Raw genomic sequence first — 23,801 nt, forward strand, 5'->3', positions numbered from 1 at the left:
ATAACTTTGGGAGATGTTTGATGTGAGTCTGGAAGGAGAGTTTACAGTCTAACCAGACACCTAGGTATTTGTAATTGTCCACATATTCTAAGTCAGAACCGTCCAGAGTAGTGATGCTGGACGGGCGGGCAGGTGCAGGCAGTGATCGGTTGAAGAGCATGCATTTAGTTTTACTTGTATTTAAGAGAAGTTGGAGGCCACAGAAGGAGAGTTGTATGGCATTGAAGCTAATCTGGAGGTTAGTTAACACAGTGTCCAAAGAAGGGCCAGAAGTATACAGAATGGTGTCATCTGCGTAGAGGTGGATCAGAGACTCACCAGCAGCAAGAGCGACATCATTGATGTATACAGAGAAAAGAGTCGGCCCAAGAATTGAACCCTGTGGCACTCCCATAGAGACTGCCAGAGGCCCGGACAACAGGCCCTCCGATTTGACACACTGAACTCTATCAGAGAAGTAGTTGGTGAACCAGGCAAGGCAATCATTTGAGAAACCAAGGCTGTTGAGTCTGCCGATGAGGATGTGGTGATTGACAGAGTCGAAAGCCTTGGCCAGGTCAATGAATACGGCTGCACAGTATTGTTTCTTATCGATGGCGGTTAAGATATCATTTAGGACCTTGAGCGTGGCTGAGGTGCACCCATGATCAGCTCTGAAACCAGATTGCATAGCGGATAAGGTGCGGTGGGATTCAAAATGGTCGGTAATCTGTTTGTTGACTTGGCTTTCGAAGACTTTAGAGAGGCAGGGAAGGATAGACATAGGTCTGTAGCAGTTTGGGTCAAGTGTCACCCCCAATGAAGAGGGGGATGACCGCGGCTGCTTTCCAATCTTTGGGAATCTCAGACGACACGAAAGAGAGGTTGAACAGGCTAGTAATGGGGTTGCAACAATTTCGGCAGATAATTTTAGAAAGAAAGGGTCCAGATTGTCTAGCCCGGCTGATTTGTAGGGTCCAGATTTTGCAGCTCTTTCAGAACATCAGCTGACTGGATTTGGGAGAATGAGAAATGGGGAAGGCTTGGGCGAGTTGCTGTGTGGGGTGCAGTGCTGTTGACCGGGGTAGGGGTAGCCAGGTGGAAAGCATGGCCAGCCGTAGAAAAAATGCTTATTGAAATTCTCAATTATAGTGGATTTATTGGTGTTGACAGAGTTTCCTATCCCCAGTGCAGTGGGCAGCTAGGAGGAGGTGCTCTTATGCTCCGAGGACTTTACAGTGTCCCAGAACTTTTTTGAGTTTGTGTTGCAGGAAGCAAATTTCTGCTTGAAAAAGCTAGCCTTGGCTTTTCTAACTGCCTGTGTATATTGGTTCCTAACTTCCCTGAAAAGTTGCATATCACGGGGGCTGTTCGATGCTAATGCACAACGCCACAGGATGTATAGTATAGTGTATAGTGCAGCACCATCCTCACCAGCACTTTCTGGATCCCACAGCTCACGTCCCTCTTCCTCATTTTCTGAGTTAGGGGCTGTGTCCTTCCGGGTGCATTTCACTGCAGTGGGACTTGTGGTATTGCGGCTCCTCTCTATGTGTGGTGAGTGTGGTGGATATGGACAGAACAGGGGTAAAGGCCTCGGCCAGTATCTCTAGGCTCCAGGCTCTAGAGGAGGGTTCTGGAGGGGGAGATTGGGACCGAGGGAGATGGAGGGGAAGAGCGGGACTGAGGGAGGGGGAGATGAGAATTGGGACAGGGAAATGGAGTCTGAGTGTTCAGTAGTAGGGTAATCAGGGTGAAGGGGTAAGCTTATATCTAAGGGAGAGGGTGGATCTTCAGGGAGAGACAGGGGGTCTATGTTGGACTTAGGGAGGGGAGATAATGAAATGAACTGGGAGAGTAAAGTCAACAAGTGATGAGAGGAAGAGGAGGGTCTTGAATAAGAGGGGGAGGTAGCATCTAAAGGTGAGTGTGGGGGAGAATCTGGGTTACTTAGAGGTGGGTTGAGGCACTGAGAGATGGGTGGGGAAAAACCACCATCACCAAATGTACCTGTTTCCTGGCAAGGATTGAATGGGGGCTTGTTTGCACTACCTGTCTCTCGTAAAGACATAACCTTTACGTCAGGCAGACAGTCACTGGAGTTCTCCACAGAGACGTCACATGTTTGTTCCCTCAGCTCCATCTTGGGCTCTGCAACTATATCTGGTGCAGACTGGTCATCTAAAGTGACATCAGTATCTTTAGCAGAAAAATTATCTTCAGTGAGACCAATCTCAGGCGATGCCTCTGACACTGGCTCTTTCAGAGTAACCACAGGAAGGCACTCAAGGGTGTCCTTGTTCTCATCTTTTGGCAGCTGTGGCATCTCATCCTTTTCTGTTTTATCCTGAACGCTGGAGCTTGGGTCTAGATCAGGCACAGGGGGGTCACTAGGAGTTGGTAAGCACAAATACTGGGAATGTTCTTTTTTAGGAGGGAAAATTAACTCCACTCTGATTACAACACAAGTTGCATTGATAACCAGAAGACCACTGCTACCGTCAGACTCTGTGTCTCTCTTGAGCTCCAATCGCCTCACTTCAACATCAAGAGGATAATTGCAAGCATCAGGACTATTTTCTGTACGATCATCATTCAGATTCTTACCTGGTTCGCCGTCCTCCCAGGTACCCATCAAATAGCTAGGTGAGGGATTGTCACTCTTGACTCGGCCAATGTAACTGGGCTCCCTTGACTGACACAGGAGCCAGTACTTGCATCCCTTTTTTCCTGGATACAGGGGATGAAGCACTAACCTGGGTGCTTTCTGGCAAGGCAACTTCACTGTCCGTCGTACTGGGTAGGCTTTAGAGGTCACTTTCCTCTCCTTGAAGCCTTGGTCTGCTCTGAATGGCCCTGAGAAGCTCATCCCTGTGGGCTGCTACTTGCTCACTTCCCATCCAGTCTAGCCCCCCTTCAGTTTAGGTTTGAGATTGCTGTTTCTTATGGAGGAAGGGGTCTGGGCTGAAGCACTGGAATCATGCTGGAGTGATGGCACACCTGAATCAACTTTATCTGCAAGCTTATGTGATTCATTACTGGCACCACACTCCTTTAGACCGCTAGGTACTCTGCTTAACTCACTGTTTGACACAGTTGTTAGAGGGGAGATGGTGAAGAGTGGCAGAGAAAGGGGTTTTAGTGTTTCTTCAGGAGAACTTGGCAACCCTGCCACTCCACCCATGCGAGACACTAAGCAAAATATGGTCTCCCCTCCTCTCCTTTTCTTTAGACTGACTTTCCTTTCTGTGGTGGCCCTGGGGTAGGCTGTCTCACTGAGGTTGGCCATCTGAGGCTGTTGTGGGGACTGCAGCAGAGGTGAGAGGCTTTCAGACTGGATTGGCATGTTCTGTGGATGGGCTGGAAAGCCTGTCCATTGACCAACTACAATATGTCCTTGCTGCCTATGCCCTCCAGGATCAGACCAGGTCCTCTGCTTCCACTCTTCTTTCATAAAATCATCTCCCCCTCCCCTTTCCCTATGAAAGTCTAGTACTGAGTAGTCTTGCTTCCTCGGAGTAGGCAGTGTGCAGTTTTTGTGTCTGTTAGCTCTCGGATCCCACCCTGCATACACAGAAGCCATGGCTTCTTTAGTGGTATATTTCTCAGCATGTTGCATTACTGGTGAAATGTTATGTGGGGCATTATAAGGTGGACATGGAATGTAGCCTGGCGGTTGACTAAACACCCTCTTCTGGTAGCTTGTCTCATTCTCCTTGGTGTCTGATGGGTATGTTGTATAAGGAATGACCGGGTCAGACAAGCGGTGGCACATAGTTTGCTGTGTGTCCCTCCTCTCCCACTGTCCCCATTGTCTTGGCTGAAGAGATAGTCCGGCCAGATGCATTGCACTTGCTATGAGTTCTGCTCCACTTCTGGTGACCCATGATTCTCTCTCCAGGACTCTCTCACTCTCGGGCGCCCCCTGGATCCCCACCCTCAGCCCTGCCTCCAGGCGTCTCTTCCTAGGGAGTGAGTGGCTGCAGCGGGCCACCCAGGCCTCCAGCTCCCAAAAGTTACTGTCACTCAGGCTTCTCTTGGCTGGCTCCCTCCTGTAGCGGACAGGACTACAGGGCTCCCACTTCCTCTGCCACCCATTCCTCTGCATCCTTCTCTCACACTCCCTTTCCCTCTCCCTAGCTGCTGCTCTATGAGCCTCTCCCACCTGCCATTCCCTCTCTCTCTTCTCTTGAGCCTGACAGTCCCTTAAGCCCCGGAGCTGTCGGGGCTGGCTGTGTAGAGCAAAGGGGAAATGAGGGATAGCGGGCGACAGATATGGATCAGTCCAGTTGGTATAGTCCTGTAGGACCCCTCCGGTCCTAGAACCTGGTACGGTCCAACAACTGGGCTCCCTGCCCTGGTACGGTTGAAAATCTAATGCCTGGTGCTTGTCCTGATATCTGTGGAAATAATAGGGTGGGGAAAAAAAACATGTAGATTACCCCAATACCTAGCTTTGCAGGACACAGTGTGGTAGCATGTTACATGGACACCTAATAACCCATATAGACAATAAAGAAAATATTGCATATAGTAAAGTCACTTGTAAGTGAAATATATTTCTGAATGAATACAAACAACCTTATTTACATGATCTTTATGTGATACTAGGTTTCTTTTTCTTAGGACTATGACTATTCTGCTCGGTTTAAGAACATTCTACTCTGCTTCTGTTTGCCAACAAAGAGACATGAAAACAAACTAAGCAGACTATAGCTATTTGTTTACGTTTCTCACCTGGCATGCTTTCACAGAGACAAACACACTATCACTTTAAAACAGCTTAAAGTGAACTGAACTCACACATGTGCAAAGTTTCGTCTGGGAACAGTCCCAAATTTGTCATACATGGGTGGTTGCCCCCTCACTCACAGCCCAGAACTCCATCACAAGAGGTTTGAAACCAGAGACTGATTTCTGAAATTATTGTAGAGGAAAAACATACATTTTATTGTTGTATCCCTAATGTAGATATGCCTTTTCAACTACAGAATAGCTTTTAGCATTTTGAAAAAGGTTTTCTCTATTTCTTCAAATGAGATGCAGTTTCACTGTTGAAGTAGAAAACTAAACTTTTATTGTCCAGACTTGCATACAAAAGTCAAACTTTAGATCAAACCAACAAGTGCGAATTTGTAAGAATATTAAATAAGATAAACTGAAAGCACATTTAATAATCCAATGACTGTCATATCACACATACCTCTGGTCAGTGTTTCTGGAGGAAGGTCCTTGCTTTTAGGGTATAGTCTGATGCTGACCACGCCAACTGGGCAACTTGTTTTAGAAAGAGAATGTTATTGATCCCCCTTCCTCATGACACACACCCTCACTCCCCCGTCACCGCCAGAGAGGCCATCCTCCTCTTGTCCACAGCCAACATTCCCATTCAAAACATCACAGTGGAATTATTTTAAGAGGCACACCCTGGTTGCAACAAACATTCCCCACCCAGTCACATTCCCTGGGCTGACAGATAGCAGGATGATAGAAGTGGGAATATAAACTGTGTCTGTACATAAACACGGACCAATGTGACACAGCAGGTAAAAAAAAAACTATGCCTGCTCCCAAATGCTTACTTCAGCGTTTTTTGGCTGATGCTCCCAAATGCTTACTTCAGCGTTTTTTGGCTGATGCTCCCAAATGCTTACTTCAGCGTTTTTTGGCTGAAGTTAATTGTTTGGGGCAACAAAGGCTGTCTGTCATGAATTTACTGTCCTTGCTACCCGGTGTCCTTGGGACGTCGCTATCCGATTTGAAGTTTAAATAAAAAATGGTTAAGGTTAGGTAAGGGTTGGGGTCAGGGTAGGGTTTCGAGTAGAGAAGTCCTAAGGATCCCGAATAGCAATAACCTGAATTTATTGGGATTTAAAATCTGATCGTTTTGGGGTCAGATTGAGGATTAGGGACAGCAGTGGTGGAGGATTTAAGGATGACACTATACAATATATCTTTCCAAAGATGTCATCCTTGATTTTCATGTTTGCTTGTACAATGCTGAAATGACACCGAGGGTTGGCACACTTCACATTGTGTGTATATGGTTGATGTGCTTAAAAGTGAATGACATTGCAAACCTAAGGAAATAAGCATTACAACATGTAATCTATTATATCAACGACAAAGCAGACAAGGAGATTGTTGCTGAAAGTTGTATACATTTAACTTTATTTCTCAGAAGTTTTGGTTCTCAATCAGTTATTTGATAATTGAAAAATGTATAATTTCTTACAGGCACTATAGGCATAGGAAAGTAATGCATAACATTGTATTTTGTGTTGTACCACAGGTTACTTTTTGTCCAATTTGCTTTCGCATTATCATTACAATATTGATCAAAGGATTATTACACGCATGATGAATGTCAGTTTCTCATATGGGGACCTTGTGGACCACTAGTGGAGAGCCCACTGTGAATATAAAATCGGGATCTGTTGTTTTGTCGGGTGAGCTATAGCACAGAGAGAGGTGGAAGGGAGGTAGGACAGCCGGTCTCTCTTTGAAACTATCCAGCGGAACAAACAGGCTTTTCTTTTCTAAACAGAAACTCTGCACAGCAGCAGAGAGCAGGAGAGTGAGGGGATGAAGTATGTCCAGGCAGAGGGAGGGGGAGTGGGGGCAGAAACTGTACATTTTGCCCAAAAAGTTCTGCAAGTGGATGGTATTAACAACATTTTTCCCAGTAATCAACCCTGTCAACCTATACAATATAACACTTCCTCAAACCAGATCAAACACAACTTGATTTGACTGTTGTAACCTGCCAAAGACAGGAAAATGATCTTTGCTATGCTTTCCTGCCCACAAAAGTATTATTCTGTTTCTTACAAGACCATACAGACCTTTTCATTCAACATGATGACCTACTGGTCTATATTTTGTTTAAAATAACACTTTTGGTAGCACTAAAATCAGAGTGAGGAGCCTTTGCTCTTTTTTGTCAGTTGCCTATTCTTTCGTATCCAGCACCTGCACAAAGTGTTTTTCAGAGAGGAAGGAAATCTAGAAGACTCCCTCTTGACCAGAGGGTTCAGAGAGTCAGGCACTGTTGTGTGGTTCTCTTCCAAGTCTCAACCTATTTACCAGTTCATCTGTCTCCCAGTCCTATCCAGTCTCATTTCTGTCACTGCTTCCCTCTCAGAGTAGCGCTGTAGATGTTGATGTTCTGTGTGGGGTCGCGGTGCTCCAGCTTTACATGGAACCTCTGTGGCAAAGTGTCTCCATAGAAGCCAGGTGTTCCGTGCTCTTCTCGCATCTTGGATGACAGGTAGACCACGGCCCTGTCCTTGCACAGGTGAACCAGTGTGTCCAGCAGGAGGGGGTAAGTCTCAGCCAGGTACACAATATCTGCACCCAGTACCAGGTCCCAGTCCATGGGGAAGATGTGCTGGTCTTGGCCCCAGGAGAGGGGGAGGACGGAGGGGGCAACAGAAGGCCAGCCAGAGGACGGCATGTTGGCTGAGACGTTGCTTTGCAGTTGAGGGACAGCAAAGGGGAGGTCTGTCAAGGTCACATCCGCTCCTGTAACAGTGGGAAATTAGGTAAATACACCTTTATAAATGATTATCTTTGTGATGTTTTACATTTTTATTGTAGTGTTTCAAAGTCTTTGAAAAGTGCATTTGTAGGCCAATGTGCGTGTGACAGGGTAGAACAGAGTGATGGAAAGGCAATTACAATTCTATAAACGGCTATTAAAGTAAATAATAATGACTAGGCTATTGAAATAACAGTGGCTGCTACGGAAAATCGACATTGCCGACCTCTACTGGACGGACAAAGAATGAATCAACATACCCAAACGTGCTGCCAAAATGCCAACAATGCCAGTCCCTGCGCCCAACTCAATGATGCGCTTTCCTTTCAGGTTGAGCGAGTTTTCCTCGAAATAGCGGCATAAATGAAGCGCCTATTTAACCAACAAAAACCAAACAGTAAATACAACAGGAACCTCAATAAATTCCTTGCATAACACTACTGTATTAAATGTACTACTACGTAACCAATAAAGCTTTATTCATCATGTGCAGAATAAATGTAGCCAGTGTGTACTAATGGAGCTAGTCGTGAACTTACGGCGTCCCACACTGGCGCTGCCACGCCGAGGTTGGCGCTGAACACCTGGCTGATCTTTAACTCTTGACCGATGAATTTGTACACGCTATCATCAGAAAACGTATCAGCAAATAAACCGTCGTCTACAGGTAACATGAATCCATCTTCATCTCCATATTCTGCCATTGTAAATAAAAATGGTTAGACTGTTAATGTAGTTTATCCTTAGCCATTAGCTTTACGCATTCAAGGAGGCATGCGCGATAGAGATTCCAATGGGTACGTTCCTGTTCGCTGATAGTTACAGTTGTGGGTAGCGCTAAAACCCGAATATATTCCTCAGTTTTATAGATGCCAATGCTTTTATTGCAATATAATACTATGCACTGCAGAACTATATATCATGCATCCTTGATTATCTTCATTATTTCAACTCTTCTTCAAAAATATCGGTAGACTGAAACCTTGTGGGATTGACCCGGAAAATAAAATGTTTCTCGTTTTACATGTATTTATTTTATTCATATAAAAGTCCATAATATGAAAATACATCAAATATGATCAATGATGATTAGATTCAGTGTTAATTAGATTCAGTTTTAAATATATTCTCTTTGATAAAGGTCTCCAATTCAAATTAGAAGTGTTAACCGGGAAGTGTTTGGTCACGAAGCTCTTATTGTGTATTTACGTTTTCCACGTCGATGAGGCCAGAACACCGACCCTCTCTTCATTACATGTTTCATTGAAGACAGACTTCATATTTTATTTATGTACTTCATAAAAGCGAAAGATAGAAAACAAACTATATGTTATTGTGGGGACAGAAAGGGGAAGAACCCTTCGATTAGCCGGTACAGGCTAGCTCGCTAACTTTCCTTGCATTGCATAGTAGCTAGCTAGTCGTTGGAGTCACTGTGCGCTACGGGTTGTTATTTGATAGCTGCACATCCTAAGTGTAAGTTAATCATGGCAACTAGGCGCTTGACCGATGCCTTCTTATTAATGCGGAACAATGCAATCCAAAATCGTCATATATTGGCTGAGCAAGTGAGTACATACGGCTCCCGTCGTACTCTGAGTACACGTAGCAATCCGGCGGTGAGTCTAACGTTAATCGTCTAGATTTGACGTACGTACGTGTGTGTGTGTGTGTGTGTGTGTGTGTGTGTGTGTGTGTGTGTGTGAGAAAGAGAGATGGCAAACACATTAATAAGTTAGCCGTAGCTTGATTAAGTCTCCTCGTTAGCTAACTAGCTAGTGGCCATCTACCACACATGGATATGATGTTGGCTACTTGCTGCATTTAGCTGTCAAACTAGAACGCAACAACTAGGTACAGTTAGCTGTCAAGCTAGATGCGCACATTTGCCTTGGCCTGAGTCATGTCACAGAGGCATGTATTTAGAGTACAGATGGCCTCAACTTGCATTACCAATCATCTTAGAGCGTGGATTCTCCTTTGGCATTGTAAAGTCAATTGAAGCAATGCATTTGTCAAAGTAAGAAACGAATTAAAAGCTTGGCTAAAGGTAGAACATTAAGTTAATTTTAGGGGCAATGTTCAGTACTTGATAAAGAAGGCATAACAGTGAATGAGTTGGATAGTCTTTTGTTATAGAGCTGGTCAAATGTAACAATTGACGTGTTGCATTTTATGACGAGTTTGTTTGTAGTGTGTGCCCTTTTGCTTTTTAGTGAGTTGCATGTCTTTCTCAATCCTACCATTTAGATGGTGCTTTGCTCTGTTTTAGATTTAATTGATCCTGTGCTTGGTGTTGGGTTGTTAAACTGTTATTTTCAAGGTATTTGACAAACTTTACATTGATATAGCCTAGGCCTAGTTGTTACTAAGATATTTGTATATCCTAATTTAGAATACCTAGTTTGCACTGTTGGTCACTGATATATATATTTTCTATTTTTCATTATTGACCAGGATGCAGGGCCTTTTACAAATGCTGTCTATGTAAGTCCATAATATCTTAGCCTATTTATTTAGCATAGTTTCAAAACTCTAAAGAGGTTATAATTTTCCCTTTCAGTCCCTCATTCGTTCACCCTCCTACTTCTGGGCACTAAGGTGTTTTGACTATGGGACCATTATTGTGTCAAGCAGCTTCATAGTAGAACTCAAATCCAGATTTTGAAATGCCTTCTTTTCATCCACCTGATTGTGGATAGTAGAGGAAGCGTTAGGCCCAATTCATTACAAGACAAATCAGTCGTCTGGCTTTTTGGGGCATAGTAATGTTTGTTTGGATCAAAGAGCTAATCCAGTGGTTACTAGGCTTTGAGTTTCTGAATTAGTTTAGGTGCTCCTCCTTGTTTTATGACATTATTTCTCTTGCATGGTGTTCTGGTTGCTCATGCTGAGTGATCTGCATGCATATCAAAATCCTCTTATAATGCTAATCTTTGTCCTGCATCTTTCCTTTCTCTTGGCCTATATGAAATGCTTCTGTGCTTGGGCTAATCATTTGGAGATCAGGGACATAGGCTAGCCCTATTTCTTTGCCTTCGCACACACACTCATGTCACACTTCACTGATCCAATGTATTTAGGCCTAGCATAGATTTATCAAAGACAGGCCTACCTTTTTAAAGGCTGATTTTACATGTTTGAAGAACCTCAATTGATTGATATAAAATTGCATTTTTTAGGTCAAGATTTGACGTTTTGGAACATTAGTATGATCCCTCTTTAAACGGTATCTGTGACATTGCATGACAAATGTCTGTATGAAGCTGATCACTGCTTTTTGTCTGGGGCTCACTTACTGTTACTTCTGTCTCACTTCATCTCACCTCTCCCTCTCTCCTCATTGGATGGGACTTCGCTGGGGTCTGCCAATCACATTAGGAGCTTGATGAGGTACTGTCCAATCTCCTTGTATCCAAACTATACTATCAGAGTCCCAAGGACCTATTCTTCTGGGGGAAACATAAACCATGCTTTGTATGGAAAGTCTGCAAACAACAATGCTTGAAATGGGAAATTATATGCTGTGTAATATCTGTGATGTTCCTATCAGTTGGCTGATGACCGCATGGCCCTGGTCTCTGGGATACGTTTGGACCCAGAAGCTGCCATCGGAGTCACCAAGAGACTGCCTCCCAAGTGGGTAGATGGGGTAGATGAGGTAAGAACCAATCACATGCTTTCTACAGTACTTCAGTATGAGAATTATTTATTCATTTTTTTGTCTATACAGTGCATTCGGAAAATATTCAGACCCTTTCACTTTTTAACATTTTGTTACATTACAGCCTTATTCTAAAACAATACCTCATAATGACTAAGCGAAAACATTTTTTTTTTTTGAAATGTTAGCAAATGTATTAAAAATAAAAGACATAAATACTTTATTTACGTAAGTATTCGGACCCACCTGAACTCGAAATTGAGTTCAGGTGCATCCTGTTTCAATTGATCATCCTTGAGATGTTTCTACAACTTGATTGGTGTCCATCGGTGGTAAATTAAATTGATTGTATATGATTTAGAAAGGAACACACCTGTATATAAGGTCCCACAGCTGACAGTGCATGTCAGAGCAAAAACCAAGCAATGAGGTAGAAGGAATTTTCTGTAGAGCTCCGAGACAGAATGGTGTCGAGGCACAGATCTGGGGAAGGGTACCAAAACATTTCTGCAGCATTGAAGGTCCCCAAGAACACAGTGGCCTCCATCATGCTTAAATGGAAGAAGATTGGAACCACCAACACTCTTCCTAGAGCAATCGGGGGAGAGGGGCCTTGGTCAGGGAGGTGACCCAGAACCTGATGGTCCATCTGACAGAGCTCTGGAGTTCCTTTCTGGAGATGGGAGAACCTTCCAGAAGGACAACCATCTCTGCAACACTCCACCAATCAGGCCTTAATGGTAGAGTGGCCAGACGAAGCCACTCTTCAGTAAAAGTCTCATGACCAGCCCGCTTGAAGTTTGCAAAAAGGCACCTAAAGGACTCTGACCATGAGAAACAAGATTCTCTGGTCTGATGAAACCAAGATTAAACTCTTTGGCCTGAATGCCAAGCGTCACGTCTGGAAGATACCTGGCACTATCCCTACGGTGAAGCATGGTGGTGGCAGCATCATACTGTGGGGATGTTTTTCAGCGGCAGGGGCTGGGAGACTAGTCAGGCTCGAGGGAAAGATGAACGAAACAAGGTACAGAAAGATCCTTGATGAAAACCTGCTCTAGAGCGTTCAGGAACTCAGACTGGGGCGACGGTTCACCTTCCAACAGGACAACGAACTTAAGCACACAGCCAAGACAACACGGGAGTGACTTCGGGACAAGTCTCTGAATGTCCTTGAGTGGCCCAGCCAGAGCCCAGACTTGATCCCGGTCGAACATCTCTGTAGAGGAATAGCTGTACAGTGACGCTCCCCATCCAATCTGACAAAGCTTGAGAGGATCTGCAGAGAAGAATGGGAGAACTCCCCAAATACAGGTGTGCCAAGCTTGTAGTCTCATACCCAAGAAGACTCGATGCTGTAATTGCTGCCAAAGGGGCTTCAACAAAGTACTGAGTAAAAGGTCTGAATACTAATGTGAATGTAATATTTCAGTATTTTTATTTTTAATACATTTGCAAAAATTAGCTTTGTGCATTATGGGGTATTATGTGTAGATTGAGGGGGGGAAATGATTTAGTCTACTTTCAAATAAGGCTGTAGCGTAACAAAATGTGGAAAAAGTCAAGGGGTCTGAGTACTTAACGAATGCACTGTATACAGTACCAGTCAAAAGTTTCGCACACCTACTCATTCAAGTGTTTTTCTTTATTGTACTATTTTCTACATTTAGAATAATATTGTAGACATCAGAACTATGAAATAACACATGGAATCATGTAGTTTAACAAAAAATTGTTAAACAAATCAAAATATGTTTTATTTTTGAGATTCTTCAAAGTAGCCACTCTTTGCCTTGATGACAGCTTTGCACGCTCTTGGCATTCTGTCAACCAGCTTCATGAGGTATGCTTTTCCAACAGGCTTGAAGGAGTTCCCACATATGCTGAGCACTTGTTGGCTGCTTTTCCTTCATTCTACGGTCCAACTCATCCCAAAACATCTCAATTGGGTTGAGGTCAGGTGATTGTGGAGGCCAGGTCATCTGATGCACCACTCCATCACTCTCCTTGGTCATATAGCCCTTACACAGCCTGTAGGTGTGTTGGGTCATTGTCCTGTTGAAAAACAAATGAAAGTCCCACTAAGCGCAAACCAGATGGGATGGCGTATCGCTGCAGAATGCTGTGGTAGCCATGCTGTTTAAGTGTGCCTTGAATTCTAAATAAATTACTGACAGTGTCCCGAGCAAAGCACCATCACACCTCCTCCATGCGTCACGGTGGGAACCACACATGCGGAGATCATCCGTTCACCTATGGTCTCACGAAGACACAGTGGTTTGAACCACAAAATCTCCAATTTGGATTCATCAGACCAAAGGACAGATTTCCACCAGTCTAATGTCCATTGCTTGTGTTTGTTGGCCCAAGCAACTGTCTTCTTCTTATTGGTGTCCTTTAGTAGTGGTTTCTTTGCAGCAATTCAACCATGAAGGCCTGATTCACACAGTCTCCTCTGAACAGTTGATGTTGAGATGTGTCTGTTACTTGAACTCTGAAGCATTTATTTGGGATGCAATTTCTGAGGCTGGTAACTCTCATGAACTTATCCTCTGCAGCAGAGGTAACTCTGGGTCCTTTCCCGTGGCGGTCCTCGTGAGTACCAGTTTCAACATAGCGCTTGATGGTTTCTTTTAACTGCCGGACTTGAAAGCGAATTTTCCGCATTGACTGACCTTCATGTCTTAAAGTAATGATGGACTGTCATTTCTCTTTGCTTATTTGAGCTGTTCTTGCCATAATATGAACTTGGTCTTTTACCAAATAGGGCTATCTTCTGTACACCACCCCTACCTTGTCACAACACGACTGATTGGCTCAAACGCATTAATAAGGATAAAAATTCCACAAATTAACAAGGCACACCTGTTAATTGAAATGCATTCCAGCTGACTACCTCATGAAGCTGGTTGAGAGAATGCCAGGAGTGTACAAAGCTGTCATTGTGGCAAAGGGTGGCTACTTTGAAGAATATAAAATATACACTGATTAGTTAACACTTTTTTTGGTTACTACATGATTCCATATGTGTTATTTCATAGTTTTGATGTCTTCAATATTATTCTACAATGGACAACATAGTGAAGATGAAGAAAAACCCTTGAATGAGTAGGTGTGTCAACTATTGACTGGTACTGCATATCATATTTTTATTCACAGTGAATGAAGTATAACAATGTAAAGACATTGTACATTTTTTCCCCCTTTTTGTCCCCCCTCAACCAATCTTTGAGGCTACGGGAGGATTGATATATTTCCAATAAAATCTGTCTGTGGGCCAACAGGGAGACAAAGGCAATGGCATCTAGCTGTCTATTGGTCAGGGAAGAATTGTTGTTTGGTACTCCAAAAATAGCCTTTTCTGCACTAGGCTGCAACTCTATATCCAATGCTTCAGAAAGGGTCTTAAATATAGTGGACCAATCTACCGGACAGGACCAGAACATGTGAGTCAAGTTCGCCAAGGAGATTTTACACCTGCCACATGTACCATCAATTTGGGCAGAATTTTAAGAATCTGGCCTTACTGAAATGGATACGGTGAAGTACCTTAAATGGTATAAGGCTGAGCCGGGCACAAGAGGAGCTTCCATTTACTTTATTAAGTAAGGCACTATTTCAACCTTCATCAGAGATCTCTCCACCAAGTTCCTTTTCCTTTTGAGGACTATGTTATTAAAGGCGTAGTTTACTATTTTACAACTTCTTGATGTTAGATGGTCCCTCATCCTGAAAGTAGTTTATAGGTCAGGAGAAACTAATCCATGGTTCAGTTTTCTTTAAACAGCCACAACAAACTGCAGCTTACTTTGGCCACCACAATCAATGGCTTTGATGCGGACATATGAGCATGTTAAAAAAATAAATATAATATTCATGGCCAAATCACCTTTTAAGTAACATCTAACCAAATATGGAGTTTCAGGGTGAGGAACAATCTAACATCAAGTTGTAAAATAGTGAGCTAATCCTTTACGTTTAGGCTATTACATATGCCTAGTTTCACCACCATAATGAAACTATTGAGCTGTAGATACTTCAGAAAATGTCAGCCTATTAGTATTAGCCTATACCAAATTCCAAGGTCCCGTGTCAGTCTTCTTTAAAATTGCATTTTTATTGGAGCTTTCAGTGCATGTCCTGTTCTCTTGCATCTGTGTTTATCTTGTGGTTGCGTGGGCTTTCAGATTCAGTATGAAATCACAAGGGTCCGGCAGAAAATGAAGGAGCTGGCCGCCCTCCATGATAAGCACATGAACCGTCCCACCCTGGATGACAGCAGTGAAGAAGAGCATGCCATAGAGATCACTACTCAGGAGATCACACAGGTTGGTCAGTGACAGAGGAGTCCATACAAGAAACCCAATTGAAGACAATATATTTATTATTCATATCACTAATATTTATTATTCAAATCAAATTTTATTGGTCACATACACATGTTTAGCAGATGTTTTTGTGGGTCTAGTGAAATGCTTGTGTTTCTAGCTCCAACAGTGCAGTAATATCTAACAATTTCACAACAATACACACAATGCACACAAATCTAAAGTAAAGAATATATAAATATTTGGACGAGCAATGTCTGAGCGGCATAAATATTGTAGAATAGAATACAGTATATACATATGAGATGAGTAATGCAAAATATGTAAACATTATTAGTGACTAGTGTTCAATTATTAAAGTGGCCAGTGATTTCAAGTCTATGTATATAGGGCAGCAGTCTCTAATGTGCTAGTGATGGCTATTTAACAGTCTAATGGCCTTGAGATAGAAGCTGTTTTTCAGTCTCTCGGTCCCAGCTTTGATGCACATGTACTGACCTCGCCTTCTGGATGATAGCAGGGTGAACAGGCAGTGGCTCAGGTGGTTATGGTCCTTGATGATCTTTTTGGCCTTCCTGTGACATCGGGTGCTGTAGGTGTCCTGTAGGGCAAGTAGTTTGCCCCAGGTGATGCGTTGTGCAGACCTCACCACCCTCTGGAGAGCCCTGCGGTTGCGGATGGTGCAGTTGCCGTACCAGGTGGCGATACAGTCCGACAGGATGCTCTCAATCTGTAAATGTTAGTTGTCACGAGAATTTTTATCCCAATGTTCTAACTGAACTATTTTATAGCTTTGACCAATTCCCAGAGGTTGTAAGGCTCTGGTTAATGAAGAATTAGACAAAGTCCCAGTCTGCAATAGATCAACACTTTATTCAGAGAGCGCTCTGCCCCCCAAAAGCAGAGCCAGTCTTTTATACACACACAAATCCTTATCTTAGGCTACTCCCTGTTCAAACAAACAGTATTTTTCCACTTCTCCTCCCCCGTTGGGGCCCCTTGGTTTGAAAACCTCTAATGGTTTTCTGTTATCTGTTTTACATCTGCACCCTGCTCGCATAGCTACAAAATAATATAATTCCCTAGTTCTAGAATTCTAACAGAGCTACACACATTCTCATTCTAACACATTTCACACAGTTGTTCAATTTTGGGTGGAATACGTTAATCATTACCTTTAAACATTCAAATTCTCCTATCATTAGTGACTGTACGTACGGGGACAGTATATCCCGAGAGAGACATGTTTCCGTGAAACAGAGTATGTTACAATCCCTGATGTCTCTCTGGAAGGAGATCCTTGCCCTGAGCTCGTCAACTTTATTATCCAGAGACAGAACATTAGCGAGTAATAGCGATGGGTAGTGTGCGTGCCTCCTGAGTCGGACTAGAAGTCCACTCCACTCCGAATACCTCTTCTCCTCCGGCGGTGTTTTGGCTCAGCCTCTGGAATCAGTTCAATTGCCCTGGGGGGGTACGAACAAAGGATCCGTTAACATCTACAGTGACAGAGATGGGAAGCTATACAAGAAACCCCATTGAACGAACTTTGAATTGTCACTACTATTATCACCTAAGATACCTTTTACCTCAGCTGGTGACACCTCATAAGTGGCCTTCTGGAAAAGCCACCGCCTTTAAGGAGTGCCTAATAATTCTTGTTATGAATGGAGCTCTTTGTTTGACAATATGATCTAATGATATTTAAGACTTACGTGTTTACGTTTGTGCCTTTTTATAAGGGCCTACAGTATATGCAGCCTGCTGATGTAATATGTCAACCATTGTGGCCATTCTTGTTATGTAGTAGAATAAGAACCTATTTTTTTTCAGTAAGTATTTCTCCGTGCTTTCGGTTCGTGTAGATTTAGATGTGTTGCTTGGGTTTGTGTAGATTAGTGGTGCAATTGCTAATAACCCATCAACAACCACACGACTATATGTGATAAAGAGAATCTAAGGCTCGCACAGACCCCAACCCGCAAATATAGAAAATGCGCTGTAGGCTACAGTCAGATGGCGGACCGATTTTATAATTATTATTTTTGACAGGAATTTTTATTGCATAATTTAGTTGTTTTCGGCTTATAATTTCGGACATTTTGGTAGGCTATTTGTCAGTCATCTTGTCTATAATTGGATACATGCAGCTTCTCTTCTGTCATTAGATGTTGCCCTAGAAGACTAAATAAACCCTTGCTCACCAGAATAAATTATAATGAATGCTTCAATCTTGTTGACATCAGTAAAGTTTTCTCTGTCAACTCTGCTTCTTTTGTGGAGCAAAGACATTTAGCGACCGGGGAGAAAATGCAATAACTCTTTCTGTGCAAAATGTCCAAATTACATCAGTTTGACGGGTTGTAAGGAAATGGAAAGCTGTGAAAACGACACATGTTTCTGATAAGATTTCAGTTTGGCCTGGATGCATATTTTATGTGGTTGAAATACTGTCAGCTTTCATTTATTTTTTACATCTACAGACAGTCCCTAACTGGGCATTCATTTGCATTCTCTCAAGATGCTGAAACAAATAATATTTATCCACTCCTGTTCCCAAGTCAAAATGTACATTTGGTGAATCACTTTACAGCAAGAAGTTCTTAATTCTGCAGGATTTAATATTAAGTCTGTGAGGGGGTTATTGACCTACAGTCAGTTTCCAGATTTCAGTTTCCATTTAATCCATCTGAACAGTAGGCTACAGTTGCATTGACGTGCCATAGGCCTATTTGAAGTCCCCGTCAAGTGACTGTCATGTTTTTATAGCTTATGCACTGCTGTCGTCCTCTTTTACCACTTCACCAAATATTTTTCTGGCCCTCCTTTCTCTTTATTTTCAACTCTCCATTTCTCAGCTTTTCTCATATTTCTCTGACATTGTCCTTTTTGGCTCAGTGGATGACATTAACCTTTTCTGCCCATTCACAAAAGCATTTAGTGGTTGGCGTGTAGGCTATTTGGCGCAAGTAAAGTTAGCCCCTAAAGCTTTTTACACACTAATGCCAGATGGCTTAAAATAAGGAAAGAAAAACCTCAATGTAGCCTATAGATATAAATTATACATTTATGGATTTCTTTTTTAAAATTTTTTTTTAAAGAATTTGTTTTCTCTTTATTCAATCCGACTCTTTATGACCCTAAACGCGCCCGCCATACGGATATAACCACGGGATTGTGGGTTGAGTTAACCTGCACATCACTAGTGTAGATATTAATTATTTATTTTGAATTTAAATTGTACAAAGGTCAAATGTTTTTCTCTAATATGGCAAAGATACATTGAGTGCTTGTTCCTTTGCCTGTGTGTGTAGATGTTCCACCGGTGTCAGCGTGCGGTGACAGGTCTGCAGTCTCGCTGTGGCCACTGCACAGAGCAGGAGGAGAGGCTTCTGAGAAATGTGGTGTCCTCGTTGGCAGGGAGCCTGCAGGAGCAGTCCACCAACTTCAGACACACACAGTCCAGTTACCTGAAACGTAAGCGAGCACTCAAACTGAACGCTGGTATTTCACGTTACTATATTTACTCCTACACCACTTCAGCTATCTTCCATCCCTCACTTCTCTCTCTCCTGGCACGAACTTGCGCACACACACACTCTACATTTCTCTGGTCTTAGGTTTCACCTCCACCCTCATCATATGTCTCTTTTTATTGTCATAATGTTGATGCTTTCTGTTACAGGCATGAAGAATCGCGAGGAGAGATCAAAGCCCTTTTTTGACTCCGGTCCTCTGATGGAGGAGGATGAAGACATAGCACTATATGACAGGGTGAGCTTGGAACTGACACTGTCAGTGTATTTTGACATTGTTGCTTATACATACAGTTGAAGTCAGAAGTTTACATATACTTAGGTTGGAGTCATTAAAACTCGTTTTTCAACCACTCCACAAATTTCTTGTTAACAAACTATAGTTTTGGCAAGTCGGTTAGGACATCTACTTTGTGCATGACACAAGTAATTTTTCCAACAATTGTTGACAGACAGATTTCACTTATAATTCACTGTATCACAATTCCAGTGGGTCAGAAGTTTACATACACTAAGTTGACTGTGTCTTTAAACAGCTTGGACAATTCCAGAAATTATGTCATGGCTTTAGAAGCTTCTGATAGGCTAATTGACATCATTTGAGTCAATTGGATGTGTACCTGTGGATGTATTTTAAGGCCTACCTTCAAACTCGATGCCTTTTTGCTTGACATCATGGGACAATCAAAAGAAATCAGCCAAGACATCAGAAAACAATTGTAGAACTCCTAGTCTGGTTCATCCTTTGGAGCAATTTCCAAACGCCTGAAGGTACCACGTTCATCTGTACAAACAATAGTACGCAAGTATAAACACCATGGGACCACGCCGCCATCTTACTGCTCAGGAAGGAGAGGCGTTCTATCTCCTAGAGATGAATGTACTTTGGTGCGAAAAGTGCAAATCAATCCCAGAACAACAGCAAAGGACCTTGTGAAGATGCTGGAGGAAACAGGTACAAAAGTATCTATATCCACAGTTAAACGAGTCCTATATCGACAACCTGAAAGTCCGCTCAAAACCGCCATAAAAATAGCCAGACTACAGTTTGCAACTGCACATGGGGACAAAGATTGTACTTTTTGAGAGAAATGTCCTCTGGTCTGATGAAACAAAAATAGAACTGTTTGGCCATAATGACCATCGTTATGTTTGGAGGAAAAGGGGGGAGGCTTGCAAGCCGAAGAACACCATCCCAACCGTGAAGCATGGGGGTGGCAGCATCATGTTATGCGGGTGCTTTGCTGCAGGATGGACTGGTGCACTTCACAAAATAGATGGCATCATGAGGAGGGAAAATGATGTGGATATATTGAAGTAACATCTCAAGACATCAGTCAGGAAGTTAAGCTTGGTCGCAAATGGGTCTTCCAAATTGACAATGACCCCAAGCATACTTTGAAAGTTGTGGCAAAATGGCTTAAGGACAACAAAGTCAAGTTATTGGAGTGGCCATCACAAAGCCTTGACCTCAATCCCATAGAAAATTTGTGGGAAGAACTGAAAAGGCATGTGCAAGCAAGGAGGCCTACAAACCTGACTCAGTTGCATCAGCTCTGTCAGGAGGAATGGGCCAAAATTCACCCAACTGCTTGTGGAAGGCTACCTGAAACGTTTGACCCAAGTAAAACAACTTAAAGGCAATGCTACCAAATACTAATTGTGTATGTAATCTTCTGACCCACTGGGAATGTGATGAAAGAAATAAAAGCTGAAATAAATCATTCTCTCTACTATTATTCTGACATTTTACATTCTTAAAATAAAGTGGTGATCCTAACTGACCTAAGACAGGGAAGTTTTACTCGGATGAAATGTCAGGAATTGTGAAAAACTGAGTTGAAATGTATTTGGCTAAGGTGTATGTAAACTTCTGACTTCAACTGTAGGTGTACCTTTTTGTCCAGGTGTGAAAGGGCACTGGAGTGCAATAGAGATTGCATGATCTGTTGGTGCGGTATGCAAATTGGAGTGGGTCTAGGGTTTCTGGAATAATGGTGTTGTGAGCCTTGACCAGCCTTTCAAAGCACTTCATGGCTACAGACGTGAGTCATTTAGGCACGTTACCTTTTCAGGGAGAGTTTTGGTTAAAAAATATTTTGCTGTTGGCCATTCATTTCATAAAGGTCGGATTTATTTCTCCACATAACCCTTATTATAAATAATGTTCACTCCCGAACAAGAATGTGTGTTCCACTAAGTTGTCTTGTTGAAGCCTCATGAAAATCGGTCAGGGGAAAACCCTGTATTCTTTGTTGTGCTTTATCTTGATGTAACAGGAAGTCACCCTTAGATTTTAACAATACTCCTCTGATTCATCTCATACCACATGTTTCATGTGGATATCCACCAAAATGTTTACTTAACTTCAGTTTGATTTCTTGAGATGGGCAAAATAACATTTATTTTTAAAGGATTCCTCTTTTTCTGTGAGATGAGCAATAAAATGGCAAGCAGTTTACTGAAGCAATGCAATTGTGCAATCTGTTTGAAAGGTGCAATGAGAACATTATGAATATCAAACTATTATTTAAACTAGATAAATGTTTTCATACGCTAGTTTGAACCCATTGAAATGACAGTGTGTGTCACAACGCTAACAAAAGAGATAAGTGGTATTGAGCTCTACAGCCTATATGTCTAAGGTAGGGGAGTGATAAGATCTTTAGAGCCTAAACAGACAGAACAAGAATTCAGCCTGGTTGATAAGGAGCCAATAACAAATCACTCCTTTGTGTGGTGTATGAAGAGGTTACTGGACCGCAGTGAAAATTACCTGTGAATAGCACTATTCGACTGAAGTATTTTCATAGCATTTAGACTGTAACAAAACTATTTTTCCCCCGCAGAAGGGAATAGGGTGCCATTTGGGATGTAGACAAAGTTGTATTCAGTGAACCCATATTTCTGATCTCTCCCAGGGGTTTACAGGTGACCAGCTGGTCCTGGTAGAGCAGAACACCGTGATGGTGGAGGAACGTGAGAGAGAGGTCAGACAGATAGTCCAGTCCATCTCTGACCTGAATGAGATTTTCCGAGACCTGGCTGGAATGGTGGTGGAACAGGTCTGTGAGGGAAAACCTATTCAGTGTTTGGAAACGTGACACCATCATGTTTGTACCTTTGTAATGATTAACATCAATAACAAACTGTGTCAGTATGGCCCATGGATATGGCTTTGTATGTTTTCCCAACTGATTTGTTTCTTTCTTTATCCAATATCAGGGCACAGTACTTGACAGAATTGACTTCAATGTGGAGCAATCGTGTGTCAAAACAGAAGAGGGGTTGAAACAGTTACAAAAGGTGAGGACACAATGTTAAAGATTGTTGATGTTTCAGATGTGTGTTGCACAATGGTTCAAACGAAGCCCAATTGATGATTATGTCCATGAAAAAGGGAAAGATGTTATCTTGCCTGCAAACTTATAACATTTTCTCTGTTTTCTTGCAGGCTGAACAGTATCAGAAGAAAAACCGAAAGATGCTGGTCATTTTAATCCTTACTGTTATAGTTGTCGTTTTAATACTTATTCTATTTGGGACTAAGTTCTAGTGATGCATTCCTTTGCTTTTGGTATGTTGTGTGTGTGCTTGTATGAGGGTCATATCTGTACTTCAAATGATGCTGAATACCTGTCCAACTTTCCAATCAACATCTGAAGAATCACCCTTCCAGAATCTTGCGCTGTATGACTCATGGAGATGTTGAATGCATGATTCCTAAGAGAGGACAGCCAGGGAGAGTTCCTATTTCACTTTGGAACATGCCTGCACACACCCACTGTCCGCTCCAATACCCTCTTGAATATGACCATATCCATGTGTCATGGTACTGCTACAAAGAAACACAGAAAAAACACTTCTTCAATTCCCTTGTGGTAGACTACTGATTGTCATGGCCATCTAATTTGCCTGTTTTTGGAGAAAATAAGTGGTTTTCTTGTGAGAGTTAGCATCATCTGTCCAGTTTTAGTGTAAGCTCTGCTCTTTCATGTATGTTATTCCAGGAGAAGATTTCTGACAATTCAGCTACCGCACAGATGAATACTGAATGTCTATGAACGAGGAACATTTGTCTCGTGGTGTTGCTTTTACAGACCCTGGTCATTGCATACACTTCATTCGTTGAGCATTTGTTTCATTTTCTGCTTTTTCATGTTTCTTTTTTCAAAGAGGGAGAAATTACAATGGTTTTTGTGTCTCTCAGTGACTGTAGATTGAATACCAATAGTTCCTTTTGGATTCAGACCATCCTAAATGAATGTCTCTGTACCAACAGCAGTGTCTTTCATGATGGTGCACATTTAGATCACATGACTGCTTTCTCTTGTTTTACACTCCCTTTCTCTTGTTCGGTATCACTAACTGATACATCAGTTGAGTTTATTTAGTCTTTTATACCTCTCACAGTTTGCACATATCGAAAGACTGATGATTGGTTTCATGTCTGTCAAACTACTGTCTCCTGTATATTATGAAATTATTTATTTTGAATTTAAATTCTATAAAAGGTCAAAGGATTTTGTCTAATATGGCAAAGATGTATTGAATAGCCTAAATTGTCTGGCAGCCTGTGTTGCAAGCTTTTGCACTCAGAAATTACTTTGCCGATTCCGCTACAAAATCAACACTACAGTTTCTTATGAAGAATGGTCCTGTTTTTTGGAAAGATATGTGACTCATTTCATGATAAATTCTAAATAGAATTCAAAGTGTGCTGAAGTCTTCCTTTATTACTGACGATGAAGCTG

At 42.3% G+C, this 23,801-nt stretch overlaps 3 protein-coding genes and 1 long non-coding RNA gene across 7 annotated transcripts; 1 reads left to right on the forward strand and 3 right to left on the reverse strand.

Moving 5' to 3' along the window:
* Positions 1-324: 324 nt before the first annotated feature.
* On the reverse strand, positions 325-5,823 carry LOC106583251 (uncharacterized). Its single transcript, XM_014167200.3, has 3 exons — positions 5,183-5,823; positions 4,783-4,896; positions 325-4,379 (listed from the first exon to the last, which is right to left on the reverse strand). The coding sequence occupies exons 2-3, from the start codon at positions 4,827-4,829 to the stop codon at positions 2,885-2,887; spliced, it is 1,542 nt and encodes a 513-aa protein (XP_014022675.1). The 5' UTR covers positions 4,830-4,896; positions 5,183-5,823; the 3' UTR covers positions 325-2,884.
* A 297-nt stretch (positions 5,824-6,120) lies between these two features.
* On the reverse strand, positions 6,121-8,524 carry LOC106583262 (EEF1A lysine methyltransferase 3). Its single transcript, XM_014167214.3, has 3 exons — positions 8,059-8,524; positions 7,780-7,891; positions 6,121-7,503 (listed from the first exon to the last, which is right to left on the reverse strand). The coding sequence occupies exons 1-3, from the start codon at positions 8,221-8,223 to the stop codon at positions 7,106-7,108; spliced, it is 675 nt and encodes a 224-aa protein (XP_014022689.1). The 5' UTR covers positions 8,224-8,524; the 3' UTR covers positions 6,121-7,105.
* Positions 8,525-8,699: 175 nt separating this feature from the next.
* stx16 (syntaxin 16) lies at positions 8,700-23,756 on the forward strand. 4 transcript variants are annotated; one of them, XM_014167191.3, is made up of 9 exons: positions 8,700-9,138; positions 9,977-10,006; positions 11,073-11,180; positions 15,371-15,511; positions 18,826-18,988; positions 19,197-19,285; positions 21,969-22,112; positions 22,273-22,353; positions 22,502-23,756. In XM_014167191.3, exons 1-9 carry the CDS (start codon positions 9,007-9,009, stop codon positions 22,601-22,603), a joined length of 990 nt encoding a protein of 329 aa, XP_014022666.1. In that variant the 5' UTR covers positions 8,700-9,006; the 3' UTR covers positions 22,604-23,756. The 4 variants fall into 4 exon arrangements, with proteins under 4 accessions (XP_014022666.1, XP_014022668.1, NP_001167314.1 ...); NM_001173843.1 differs by lacking the exon at positions 9,977-10,006 and adding an exon at positions 10,901-10,912 and having other exon boundaries at positions 8,737-9,087; positions 22,502-23,571; XM_014167193.3 differs by lacking the exon at positions 9,977-10,006.
* On the reverse strand, positions 14,308-17,119 carry LOC106583264 (uncharacterized). The gene is made up of 2 exons (XR_001323468.3): positions 16,010-17,119; positions 14,308-15,451 (listed from the first exon to the last, which is right to left on the reverse strand). It is a non-coding gene; the product is annotated as an uncharacterized LOC106583264 (long non-coding RNA).
* Positions 23,757-23,801: the final 45 nt, after the last annotated feature.

The sequence above is a fragment of the Salmo salar genome, chromosome 22, assembly GCF_965601325.2.
Source record: "Salmo salar chromosome 22, fSalSal1, whole genome shotgun sequence".
Lineage (NCBI taxonomy): Eukaryota > Metazoa > Chordata > Actinopteri > Salmoniformes > Salmonidae > Salmo > Salmo salar.